Genomic DNA, 13,195 nt, shown 5'->3' with positions numbered 1-13,195 from the left:
GCTTTTTTGTCACACACACACACACACACACACACACACACACACACAAACACACTGCTATTTAGACATGGACACAATTCCTTGGTAAGATATTGCACTATTCTCATTACCCAGAGCAAACCCTTGCAGACGTCGTTGTCCACAGCAGCCACCGTTTGTTTCCCCCGCAAAGTCCCTCCGATCACTGTTGCAGCACTTAAATAAAAATGGTTTCAGTGGTTTTAGATTCACAGAAAAAAGAATGAGTATATTATGCTTGACACAGCTAATTGTCATCTTCCTGGTTCTAGGCAAGGGATATTAAAAAAGAAGGAGGCACCATGTAATCAGCATAAAACAAACTTGTGGAGTCACTCGGAAGCCACAGCTTCTGTTGATATGTTGCTTTTGGCTTCCAGTGCGGCAGTAGCAAGTTTCCTGAAGAATGTAGATGCCTCTTAGATTATTCCTTCTTCTTTAAATCTCTTGTTTCTAGTTTTCTTTGTGCCTTGGCTGCCTAGTTTTCATTGTGAAAAGCCTCTGGACTGGATGCCCCATCATCACTGAGGACGTCAGTGTTGATGAACGTCCCAGCGAGCGACGCACCCAGGACCTGCTTGACAGGCGCCATCTCTGAAAGAATGATGTTGTCTTGGTTGCTCACCAGCGTGGCTTTGTCCATGATCTCCTTGCTGTGCTTGGACACCACGGCGTCCAGGAAGTCGTACTTGTGTGAAAAAGTGCCGCTTTCAAATAGGTACTTTGTCAGGTAAGAGAAGGCCACGTTTGCCAAGAAGGACGCCAGCATGGACATAGTCTTGAACGGAAACCTCTGCTGGATAAAGTACTCTACGTCCCCGGTGACATGGTGGATCCTCTCCTGGGTCACCCAACCGGGGTAGTAGATAAAGGGTGGGAGTTTGAGGTAGGGCTCCCCTCCACCAATGCGCAGTAAAAGACCAAAGATGTAGCCAGCCACAGAGCCGTAGGTATTGGTGCCCTTGACGAACAACACACTGAGAAGTTGGGGAAAGATGATGACGTAGACCAAGTCGGAGCTCAGGTACCACAGGCCATACACAGATCCTGTTAACAACGCCATAGCAGTGGCAAGGGCTCCGAACACAAAGATGGTGCAGCGCATCACCCAAACAATCTCCCTATCTGACGCCTGGCGGAAAGAAGAAAGAGATAAAGAGAGTGAAGAGGTAAAGATAAAATGGGGACAAGACTACAGATGAGCTAGTGGTTCTATGAGGCTGTACTTAGGCACAGTGGTGCTTTGAACTAAATGCTAATGTCAGCTTACATTCGCTTCATTTAAAATGCCAACCTGCTGATGTGTAGCAGGTGTAATATTCATCAATTTAGTTTTGTGTGTTAACATGCTAATATTTGCTAATTAGCATTAAACACAAAGTACAGCTGATGCTGATGGGAATACCATTAGTTTTGCAAGTAGTTGGCAAGTTATTAATTGATTAAAATTTGAACTGGATGATGGAGTCTTTATCAAATGTTATGGCAATCTGTGTGATAGTTGTTGAGATATTTTGATCAAAACTAAAAACATCAACCTGTTGGTGTTACTACTCAGGAGATTACCAAACGTTATCAGGATTATTGATTCCCTGGGGACTGTTATTGTCTGTACAAAATGTCAATCCATCCAATATTTGATATTTTGGACCGACCCATAAATTGACCATCTGACATAGCGGTAAAGCTATGCCGCTAGCGTGGCAAACATCAAGCTACACATTTCTATCAGCAGGGGATTTATCGATAACATATAATGTCTGTCTGTAATTTTTAAAGAAATTCATGTTTAAGCTTTTTTGAATCTTTGCTTTTTTGTTTGAATGTTGTTTAGAGTCTGGTTTCGTGCATTCAGCAAGTAAAATCACTGACATATTTGACACTGGGATGAAAACTAGGGATGAAACTAGAATTGATTTATAGATTATTTGACTGATGTTTGCAATCACTGGCTTAAACTGGCATTTTTGTTGTTTATTGTTTTTGTTACTCTTACCGACTGCCGAAAGGCGAGCTGATAGATGTTCCTGGCAAACATGGAGCTGGCTGAGAGAATGGATGAGTCTGCCGACGACATGACCGCGGCCGACACCGCGCCCAAACCAAAGAAGGAGATGTAAGGCGGGCAAAGGTGCTGAAGCACTATGGGAAGGATCATGTCGGACTGATCCTTATCCTTTGGAGGAAGCGACCCATAAGAAGTCTGGTTCCAGTCTGGAAGAAGAAATGGTAAAAGATGCAAATGTAAGTAGAAAATTGAAGGCATGTTTTTGGACATCTGATCAGTAATATTCTCTGAATATCAGGATTAACTATAAATGCAAAATAAAACAAAAGTATTTGCTTTATTTATTAAGCTGAACACAAAAACAATGTAGCGACCTGTGTGAAGCAATAACACAACATAACTAAAGTTGAGCCAGCTGTACTTCTTTAACTTTGTAAAAATTTAAATGGACTTATTACTTCATTCCAATTTTTGTACTGATCCATTAGCTTTCCAGACAAAAGGCTTGACTTTGGGACCTTATTTGCTCCCTGTGGATACACCTGTTTTAGTTGCTGAGAAACAAAAGGGCTTGTGTCTGAAATACAGCAGGGATTATCAATGTAATGCTCTGCTGGTAGTCCAAATACAGGGAAAACACAGCAGTAATAAGAGGGATGCCAGAAATAATAGATACTTATTGAAAATATGAAATCCCTGCAATATTAACTATGGTTAATACACTGGTTTGTGCCCAATGGATCATTGGTCCTAATATGAAACACAAGCCAGTATTGTAAAATTCATTAGTTTAATTACATTTTAACTGTAAATGTTATGAATACTAATTTATTTAATAATGATTCATGTGTGCACAAAAGCCATTTATTCCAATGAGACATTTTGAGCATGTTAACTTCAGTTTGCCAAGATATCGTTTTTCATATTGATCATGGTTACTTTCATAGTTTAGCAGGTTAGTGTGCTAACATTTGCTGAAAGGCACCAAACACAAAGTACAGCTGAGGCTGATGGGCGTGCCAGTAGTTTCATTCACCAAAGTATTGGACAAATTCAAATATTAAGTGATGATCACCAAAAGTTGTTACAGTGTATCCTGATGGGAACATGAATGTGTATCAAATTCATCCAGTAGCTGCTGAGATATTTCAGTTCAAACTACAAATGTGGACTTCATGGTGGCGCCACAGGGAAAGTGAGGGGATCATCAGAGTCTTGAGGATTCACTGCCTGGGGACAATGAATGTCTCTCCTAAAATACCAGGTCTAACTCCATTGTGAAGGAGTACGTACCTCCTGCCCTTCATACACATCCACCAATTCTCCACCGATGCCCCCATCAGCGGGAAAACATTAGTCCTCCTATCTCTCTTTCCCCCTTAAACCCTCTGACATCCTTCTGTCTTTCTGCCACTTTTTTATCCTCCTCTTTATCCTCCAGAGGTATACAATCTGTGTCTTTCTCTCCTTCCCCTGGATGTTCACAAACAGTGGATGATTAGTGCTTGACACATGAAACAGCTTCTGACGGACCAGATTAATTAGCTCCTCTTCAGATGTAATATTCACTATATCGGCATGGTCTGATGACTCTCTCCTCTGCCCGTCATGACAGGATCCATCTGATGTTGTTTACCCTCCAGTTACTGTACGCATCTGCATTTATGCTACTGAAAATAAAGCTGCTGGGGTACAAACAACCCAGGAAGGCATGTTTATTTTCCTTTGATCACAGCTTCCTGTTTGAATAAAGGACCAGATTCCTGGATGTTTTAATTGTCTTGTGATCTTTCATTAACTGCTTAATCAATGTGTTTGTGTATGTGCCTTTGCACATAATTCATGGATCAGTGTCTGATATGTTTGTGTTCATCAGTGATACAACAGCTGCGATCAAGACGCAACCGTGTGTGTGGAATAGAAATATTGGGTCTTATTGCAGTTTTGTCATTTGTAGGCATCTAATCCGGATGTAAACAACATGCAGTAGAACCTATTTGATGTGAATCACTACTTGGTTTACGTCGATTTACAACCAAAGGGCAATAATCTTAATTTATTTGAACAGTATTTTACACTATGAGGCTGAACCAAACTACATAAGGATACAAAGTGAAGCAAAGTATATGTATTTGTTTAAAAAAACAAAGCAGAAAAAAGGTTGAATAAATCAAATACTAGTATAACCATTTTTTAGGACAAATTTAAATAAGTGGCCAGATAGAGGTAATTTCTATTCACAGCAAGTATATATTTATTACTGTTTTAGATGTGTGATATCTGCTTGCTATTAGAATAAATACATATAGCAAAAACTCTGCTTTCTCACATTTTATAAACCAAACATTATCATCTCAACTCGTCACATACTGACCTTCTGTCAGGACTCTTGGGGTCACTTGCTAATGCACTGGGTAGCGAAGCACGTACGACTATGACATTCTACTGTGGTTGCAGTAAATATGTGGTTAGTTTTTTAAGCTTAGGTTGAATAATGGTTCATTTTGAAATTATCCACAAAAACGTTTCTGGGTAATTGGGTGCAGAGGTCCCCAAAATGGCTCTAAGTCTAGCAAAGTCCCGGTGTGTGTTTGTGTGTGTGTGTTTGTAATCACCAGTGGAGGCCCCTATAGCTCCTATGAGGACAGATGGGACGGCCATCACCAAGCAGCCAAAGGCAGCGATGAATGAAAGGACCTGGGCGTAGGTAGCTGAAGAGGCAGAAAGAACCCGTTGAAAATAGACCTGCCAGGGAATCCCCCCCAACATCTAGAAACAGAAACACCATAGTAAATACAGACACCAAACCAATGCATAACAGTCAGTTCCACATCCACAGCTCTGAAACGTACTCTTAGCACAACAACTGGGACAAATCTATTCTGCAACGTTGCTTCCACTTATTCTAAATGATACAAAAAAACTCAAACTTCCTGTGTCTTAACTGCACCACTTCCCTTCAAACACCCTGCATGCAATACTTCTCAATCACAATGTATATGCTATTAACTTCACAGTATTAAACTGTCTCTAAATGAATCATCTGATAAAAAAGGCTTACCAGCAAACAGAAGTTGTCTGCCCAGAGCCACTTGTCTTCAGGCTCAATCTTGCCCAGCCAGGGTGACTGGTAGATTACTTCCTTGGCTGTAACAGTGATGTCCGACACGGCAGGATTGGACAGAGCAAAAGGCACGCTGATCCACTGATGGAGAGGAGGGTATCAGAACGCAAATATTATTCATGTTACAGAGATATCCTGTGATTTTACTACATTACCACTGTATTGACTCTGACATTGGATCCAAATTCTACTTATTGTTACACAAAGTCTGATGGTAGTATGTTTCTGCCAATGTGACACATCTTTAATCAGCATTTTGATCAGAGTCCACGTGTAAATGATGTGGATGCTTGATGTATTTTTGCAGGAAATCTTTGTCACAAACTCCTTTACAATATTGGCTAATGACAGCTTTGCGTTTTGAGCTGAAAAATACAGTAAAGGTACATTGGTTTTGGCCTTCAATCTCTATTGGTCAAACCCCTGTTTAATCGACAGAAATCTATCCAATGCTGGAATTCATTGTCATCTCTAGAGTCCCTGGCTGCGTAGATGACAATGACTTTTATACTCACCAAGCCCAAAAAGATACAGAAGAGCTGGACCACGTCTGTGTATGCGACAGAGTAGAGTCCTCCAACCAGAGTGTAAAAGATAGCTATCAGGGCTGAGATCACCACCGACATGTTGATGTTAATGTCCACGATCACACTCAGAGTGGCTCCTGTGGGACAATATGTTCAGATCATGAGTTTAATCTTATAAGCGTATTCATTAACATGGATGCGTTATTATTTAAGTGTTCCTGTTCAATAATCACCCACCCAGGGCAGATAAAATGGCTGCAGACCAGAAGATTTCCCCCATGAGTGCAGGGATGAAGAGCAGGCCGCCCATCCTTTTTCCATACAGCTGCTGGAAGGGATCCAGCATGGTGACGTATCCACGTGAACGCATGGGCTTGGCAAAGAAAAGGCCACCTGAGTGATTTCAAAGAACAAAGATAAGGCCGACAAATAACATAAGAAACAACTGACGTGTATTTTAAGGTCCCTGAATCAATGAAATGATATAATATCACTAACATGACACACAATTTATATCTGGTGCATAATTTGTATACAGTGACCTTATCAAACTTTACTGTTTATGTGTGGTTGGAGCCCTATAGTGTGCATGTTTATGATAAACTATATTTCAAAGAGAACTTATTGTCGAACAGTTTTATGTGCAGATTAATTAAAAAAGTCTTCTTACCATTATACTGTAAAATAAAAAGAAGAACTCTGGAATCAATAGCTACCTTGAAAGTAGGAAAAGCACATTCAACTAGAGGCAATTTTTTGTAAATAGCCTACAAACATGACAAACTACTGATATGGTTATTTGAAAAGTACCTCAATGTCTTTGTTAATATACATGGTTCTTTAATACACTTGCTTCTTACAGTATAACTAAAGAAAGGGCTGACACAAAGACACTGGCTCTTACCTACTACCAGGCTGAGAGCGTATCCAAAGGGTGCCTGTGCCCAAGCAAGGCCGTAGTCTGGCAGGTAGACATACTCTGCTGTCCCATTGATGTAGCCCCCACCCACCCAAGTGGCTGAAACCAAGAAAAGAAACATTTGTGAGAAACACTGGTTTTGTGCATGTCATGTTGCATAAGTCAATTTAAATAACAAGAACCCTACAATGCATGTTAGTGTAGTGTGGATGGAAAGGGATACACTAAACCAGCTTGTAGTTGTGATTATAATTTGGTAAAGATCCAACTGGATCCATTTGTTGTAGGGAAAACAGAACTGAAGTCATTCAACAATTACATATTTTTACTTACAGTTTTGATTAAAAACGTTTCGGCAATAAGTGTTGAGAACTGTATTGATTTTAATTATGAATGTAACAAGATAATCCTTTATTAGTCCCGCAGCGGGGAAATTTGCAGGCTTACAACAGCGTAGAGTAAAGTGCACACAAGAGACATAGTAGAAGAAGATAAAAAATAAAAAATGAAAAATAAAAAATAAAATAAAACAAGTATTATAAATAAGCAATAAAAAAAAAACAGTAGAAAAAACAACAATAACTGAAATATTATATTTACAGACAGAGAAAAAAAAAAACTTTTTTAACTATTATTGCACAGTGTAATGGTAATCAAATACATGTGTGGCCGCAGTGCTGTCCGTGCGTAAACGACGGAGTTGCTGGAAATGATTGTGTTTTCTGGCCTCAATATTTGAGGTCATTTGAGGTCATTTGAGGTCAGAAAACATAATAATTAACCAGCTCACCGGTCATCGTGAATCCACCAACGAACAGTCCGATGTCTCTTCCCCCGACCATGATGCGCTCGCTCTGGTCCGATCCGTCTCCAACTCCTGAGTTCTTGTTCTTCCACGCGGCCCAGATCCCCACAAACAGGATCAGGAGGTAGAAGATCACGATGGCCACGAGACCCCACACATGGATGGCCATCTTCCTCCCAAATCAAGAACTATTGCACGCAGGGGAACTGGGATTTCATGGAGAGAACTTTAAAGAAAGGAAGAGAAAGAAACATATTTATATGGTGTTTGACTCATAAATAAAGATTTGACAGAAGCCTCACCTTGTGCCACACCAATGTGAGGCTAACAGCACTGGCACTAAACTCATATGGAGAATAACTTGATCATCAACATTGAAACACTGCTATCCAAAGACTTATTGTAAGGCATCCAGATTCTTAAAAGTGACAAGATTGAATCTGTTCTCATGTTGAGTGAACACATATTTCAAACTGTCCTCCAGTTGTTTCCAGTTAGATAATACAGTTATTTAAATATACATGTAATGTATTGCCAATGTCCAACTGTGACAATTATATTAATTATAGTCCCCGGATCACCAAAGTAACGCACATCATTTTAAATTCTTGCCGAAAAGGGGATAGTTTTCTAAGTTAAACATCACAGATGGAATCAAAATCAGAGAAATGTATATATTATTCAATTTTTTTTCTACAAATAACAATTGAAGAAAACAACATTTGTGGGCTGAAAACCTTCGATTTCGAGTCTAATTTGTTTTGCCTCCACTCAGTCCTTACATCCACATCCTTTACCCAACAAAGAAAGCCTCTCCGATTCAAACAAATAAACAAACAAAACATAAATACTTTCGTGTTTTATAATCTGATCTTTCATTTAACACTGCGACCATAGCATATCATATTTCAACTTTTAGCTATGAAGAGTGGATTCCTTACCGTGTCCAAATGAGGCGTGAAGGGGAACAAACGGCACTCCATCATGTGTCATCAAACCAAAAGGTATGAATCAGAAAAATCCATATCAAGAAAATAATAGTATTATTATTATTGTTACAGTTATTTAGCCTTTGAGACAGTTGGAGATGTTTTACGCGCGCCTTTCTCCTTGCTTTGCAGACATGGTTTACTCCAATTATCCGCCAAATTACTCACATGATGTTTTTTTAAACATCTATGTATTCCTAAAAAAGTGTCCAGACTGCTCTGTGGCATAGTTTGATTAACAAAACGTACCTAACATGGCTTTGTTTCGTGCGTAAAAGTCCATTAATGCTCCCTAAACGTTACGCACCGTCATAAAACTACCAGAGGAGACCTACAACAGATGCATGAGTGTTTCTGTGTCCGATGTGCTGCATCACCGGAATCAAACCTGTGGGGTTCAGCTCCCCGTTGCGCTGACACCCTGGTTCCAGGAGGCCGGTATTGCATTATTGATCTCTCTTTAAACCAACACCCATCACGATGCTCAAATGCTATTCCAGTCAGAAGAGTATATTATAATCTGACATTATCTTACCTTTTCCTTTGGAGAAAATGACAGGAGCAGCTCCTCCAAACAAAGATTTACAAAGTGTCAAAAAGCGAATTTGGTTGGAAAAACTATTAAGGTACCTGAAAAATAATCCTCTTGGCAGAACAAACACAATTCTCTTATGTTGTTTTTTTTAAGTCACCAAACGCTCGACGGAAAGGAGAGAGAGAGAGAGAGAGAGAGAGAGAGGGAGAGGGTGGAGGTGGGTGGAGATGAATGGGAGTGGTGGGTTTATTGGGTGCTGTCAGGGTGAGTAGATGGTGGATGAATGTCTTCCAGGGCAGGACGAAAATAGCGCCTAATAGAGAGTGGCATGACGCACAACCTGTTCGAGAAAGCTTTCCAATATCAGAACATCATATTGGCAATGGATGAAACATTTGCTCTGCCAGGTTACATTTCAGGCCTGATTTACGACCTCTATTCTGCAGACGCTGGCAGTAAGGTGGTTATGTTGAGGATGGAAACTCTGCATAGGAATATACATATTTTCATTTTATCACCCACTTTGCTCACTTTTAGGATACTTAAAATCCAAATACAGTCTTGAATGCATCATGACATAAAAATGATTCTGTTTTAAGAAACTGCAACTCTTTTTTATTATATACTGATGATTAAAATAATAGTTTAAGTAACTTTTTTGGGCTGTGTATTGAAATTGTCAAGTGAGTCACAATATTATACTATGTGCTACCTACGTATATCTATATATATATTGACCTTATAAAGTTATCTCGTATGTTCTGCTTACAAACCACAACTGGTAAAAGCCAGAACATATCTACCATCCCTACTATAACATCTATTCTTCCAATAGGTTGCATCCTTGGAGCTGTCGGTGGTGCTGAAAGTAAGCCCTCAACTTTAATAATCACTTTGATGAGATATTTATCTAGCATTTTTCGAGACATAAGTTTCATACAGTTGATTTCCACAAGCAATCAGTTCCTTAACTAAACTCCAAACTAAACTGAATTCATTGTTTGGGCTTTACCGGCAATAAATTAGCTTCTTGATGTAAATATGTTGATGCTGACTAGTCTGACACTTCCTCTAATTGAGTGTCTGTGTGGCTGCCAGGCTGCCAGACAGAGGGCAGCTCTAATTGGAGGGTTTTCTAACAAACACGTCCACAGTGTTACAGGTAGTTATTAACAAGCATCCTAGAAAGTCACATTCAGCATCCAGAAATGATAAAATATTATCTTTGTCATATTTGACTTAAGCACTCGGACTTTGTGTTGCAATGAATAAAAGGAAGTTCTAACTGGAGGCTTTAGGCTGCTAGACCTTTGTCGCCATCCAGAGGTTTTCTTCAGCTTTACATTCAAAATGTTATTATACATAAAAGGTTGGACAGAGATCTGCCAAATGTCTTGAGCTCATTGCTGCAGCAGTCATTTCCTGATTGTTAAAAGAGTAAATAATCAACAATGGATTTGAGGTCAAAAAGTGTGTCACTCTGTCACCCATTAAAGGTCTTTTTATCACAGTTGACGTTTGGACGTGCCATATGAGGAAACAGGTGGAACTAATACTGTTAACAATGGCTTTTCCCTCTACGTATCCTAGTAACCAAGGTCAATCAATGTTATTAACTACAGCTGTGATTTTCTTACTTTTACATGACACAATATCTGCTTGATCGGCTCATGAAAAACATTTAAAAAAAGTATTTTGTAAAAAACTTTTTTTATTTTCTTTGGCATGAAAATATTAAATACTGACATAAAACATCATCCATCTACTTTAAAATAACTATTATATTTGAACTGACTGCCAGAAAAAGTTAATCCCAACTAGAAAGCAGGCTACAACAAGGAAGTGACAGAACAATGGCTGAACCATTAACGTGTGTGTTACAGCATAAAATGGGGAATCTGCATATTTATGTAGTTCCTTCTGTGGCTGTTTGCAGTAACATGTTGCCACCTTCTGGTCCTTCAGTTACATAGCAGGAGGTCAAAAGGTTTGAGCTCTCAGTTTTCTCTCACAAACACACTGTGACTTATGTTTGGTTTATAAGCTCAGCCTTGACCTGGTGGTGTTAAAGTTAGAGGAAAGCCTGAGCAGATTTAAATATCCTCTCAAAATCAGATTTTTGGACAAACATGGTGGTGTTACTTCTTTCCTTTTCCATTTTTGAAACTCTTTCTTGGGTATAAAGGCTAAAATACCTGTTAAGATATTAAGTTGGAGAAGTGTTTAGTTGACTGTTTTTCCTTTGTGCCGTGTCTTTTTTTCGTTCATAACAGTCTCCAGAGTTTTGCAGTTGGTATTCTTAGACGTAGTTGTTGAGCCTATAGCCACTGCTGCTGGAAAGAGAGCAAAGTGAGGGAGCACGATTGTCCTTCAGGGCCTCGGGGGGCTTGTAGGGTGGAGCGGGAGGGTATATGTGGTTGAAGGCAGGCGGAGGTGGTAGTGGTTGATTCCTCTGCACATGGAGGGGCCTCCGTGGCCTTTCACCACTGCTGCTCCAGCACAGCACCAGTCCTCCCGTCAGACTGACGCAGGCCGAGGCGTAACCGATGTACACGGCCAAACCGATCTCATACTTCAACCCACTGGGGAGGAAGGGGTCGTAGAAATCCATGATGACATCGTGGGTGGTCCAGGACACGGTGACCAGGCAGAGCATGCCGGCGCAGAGGAAACATATCCCCCCGCTTAGCACCAGTGGAGACTTGATCATGGAGTCACGGGCAAAGCGGGTACACTTCATCCCCATCACCGACACCAGAGCTGCCAGGACTGAGGTGACGCAGGAGAGCACCATGAGCGCCCGGGCAGCCTAAGGGGGAGGAGAAAAGACAAAGCAATTCAACAATAGGATTAAAACAGAAAAGTGCAACTGCTTGGTCATACCGGACCATCCATCTTTACATCTGATCAATGCAATCGTTAGAGCCGCAACTAACTAACAAACAAACCAAGAAATAATGCTCATTATCAAATAATATGCTGAATATCTTTCTCAATTAATCAATTTACTGTCTGAAGCCAGGGCAACATCTTCAATTCCCTCATTTTCTCTGATCAATAATTAAAGCCCAAACATATTAGTTGATATGAAACAGAGAAAAGCAGCAAATCCTCACATTTGTCGGCCATTTTTGCTTGAAAAACTACTGAATCTCGATTATCAAAATAACAATTCATTTTTTTCTTGTTTCCCATGATAAGGTGCTTTGGATAAAAACGTTCACTAAATGGTGACTGTGTAGTACCTGCAAGTCGCGTGGCAGTGCCAGTAGAGATCTGTACAGCTCACATTGGTAAATGCCGGTGCTGTGCCATACACACTCCATCCACAGGCCTTTCATGTAGGCGGTGGTTGTGATGATGTTGGAGCCCACGTAGGCCGTGCTGCGCCAGTGGGGGAGCAGAGTCGCAACAACAGTTCCCACAAACCCCAAAAGCCCCAAGAAGAATCCGAGGATCTGAACCGCCATGCTGGCCATGATTTGCTCACTGGGATAGATGTTCAAACTGCAAAAGTACAAAGTAACACGTTAAGCCACTGTTTATGAGTGAGTAGGAGACAGTTAACAGCATTCGTATGTCTCACATGCACCAAGCAGGCTCATAAATATTGATTGAATCCACAGATAACAAAAAAAAGGGGGATTCAACACACAGAAACATCATGTCGCCTCATAAAAAAAAGAAACACTTTCAGAACAAAACTTCAGTCCCGCAGGCTGAAGAGGAGGCTGGATTCCTCCTGTTATCTGCATGGTCCCCAGCAGTACAGTAAATTCCACTGAGCTTACATCCAGTCACAGAGTCTAAGCCATTCCTCAAGTGTCTCCGAAGTGTGGGCAGAAATAGCTGTGGAAACTCCCTGGCATCGGTCTCTGGTGAGTGGCAGGTGACTGCATCTGTAACTAATGAGAGCAGTGTTCAGCTTCACCTGTTTAACGCTCTCCTCTGGGGGGCAAACCACAGCAGTCTATTTGTTAAGCGTCCCACCACCCCTCAGGAAGGAATAGAAAAGGAGAGAGAGGAAATTAAACATTTACAGGAACCACCCAAGCTGAGAGTTCTGTTATAAACCACTAACTTTGAATATTTTTTTACAGCTCTGCAGGGTATTTGAGAGAGAGAGAGGGACTGAATGACTCGATGACAGAGCACCGAGCCCCAAACTGTGACAATAAGCAATAGCAGTGACTTATGTTGTTATAATTGATCAACTCATATTATGTCCAATTTGATCTCTGACCTGGCACTCAGTTGTTCATTCATAAAT

The 13,195-nt window shown here is 40.5% G+C and overlaps 2 protein-coding genes across 3 annotated transcripts; both read right to left on the bottom strand.

Moving 5' to 3' along the window:
* Window positions 1-496: 496 nt before the first annotated feature.
* Window positions 497-7,570, bottom strand: LOC129104940 (high-affinity choline transporter 1-like). Its single transcript, XM_054615805.1, has 8 exons — window positions 7,387-7,570; window positions 6,582-6,695; window positions 5,915-6,070; window positions 5,666-5,814; window positions 5,088-5,231; window positions 4,642-4,795; window positions 2,015-2,232; window positions 497-1,150 (listed from the first exon to the last, which is right to left on the bottom strand). Exons 1-8 carry the CDS (start codon window positions 7,568-7,570, stop codon window positions 497-499), a joined length of 1,773 nt encoding a protein of 590 aa, XP_054471780.1.
* Window positions 7,571-10,657: 3,087 nt separating this feature from the next.
* LOC129104806 (claudin-14-like) lies at window positions 10,658-12,860 on the bottom strand. Of its 2 annotated transcripts, none has more exons than XM_054615653.1 (3): window positions 12,717-12,860; window positions 12,171-12,432; window positions 10,658-11,734 (listed from the first exon to the last, which is right to left on the bottom strand). In XM_054615653.1, the coding sequence occupies exons 2-3, from the start codon at window positions 12,402-12,404 to the stop codon at window positions 11,225-11,227; spliced, it is 744 nt and encodes a 247-aa protein (XP_054471628.1). In that variant the 5' UTR covers window positions 12,405-12,432; window positions 12,717-12,860; the 3' UTR covers window positions 10,658-11,224. The 2 variants fall into 2 exon arrangements, with proteins under 2 accessions (XP_054471628.1, XP_054471627.1); XM_054615652.1 differs by lacking the exon at window positions 12,717-12,860 and adding an exon at window positions 12,581-12,706.
* Between the last annotated feature and the right edge of the window lie 335 nt (window positions 12,861-13,195).

Source organism: Anoplopoma fimbria, chromosome 16, assembly GCF_027596085.1.
Source record: "Anoplopoma fimbria isolate UVic2021 breed Golden Eagle Sablefish chromosome 16, Afim_UVic_2022, whole genome shotgun sequence".
Lineage (NCBI taxonomy): Eukaryota > Metazoa > Chordata > Actinopteri > Perciformes > Anoplopomatidae > Anoplopoma > Anoplopoma fimbria.
This window is presented reverse-complemented; position numbering and strand designations above follow the sequence as displayed.

Bases quoted from the DNA above. Each gene is read 5' to 3' on its own strand.
- LOC129104940 (XM_054615805.1), bottom strand. From the start codon at position 7,570: ATGGCCATCCATGTGTGGGGTCTCGTGGCCATCGTGATCTTCTACCTC. The intron at 5,815-5,914 runs GTGGGTGATTAT...ATTGTCCCACAG, and splicing joins AGCCATTTTATCTGCCCTGG to GAGCCACTCTGAGTGTGATC. The intron at 2,233-4,641 runs GTGATTACAAAC...TTCTTCTTCCAG, and splicing joins AGCTATAGGGGCCTCCACTG to ACTGGAACCAGACTTCTTAT.
- LOC129104806 (XM_054615652.1), bottom strand. The intron at 11,735-12,170 runs GTACTACACAGT...CCTCCCCCTTAG, and splicing joins CACTGCCACGCGACTTGCAG to GCTGCCCGGGCGCTCATGGT.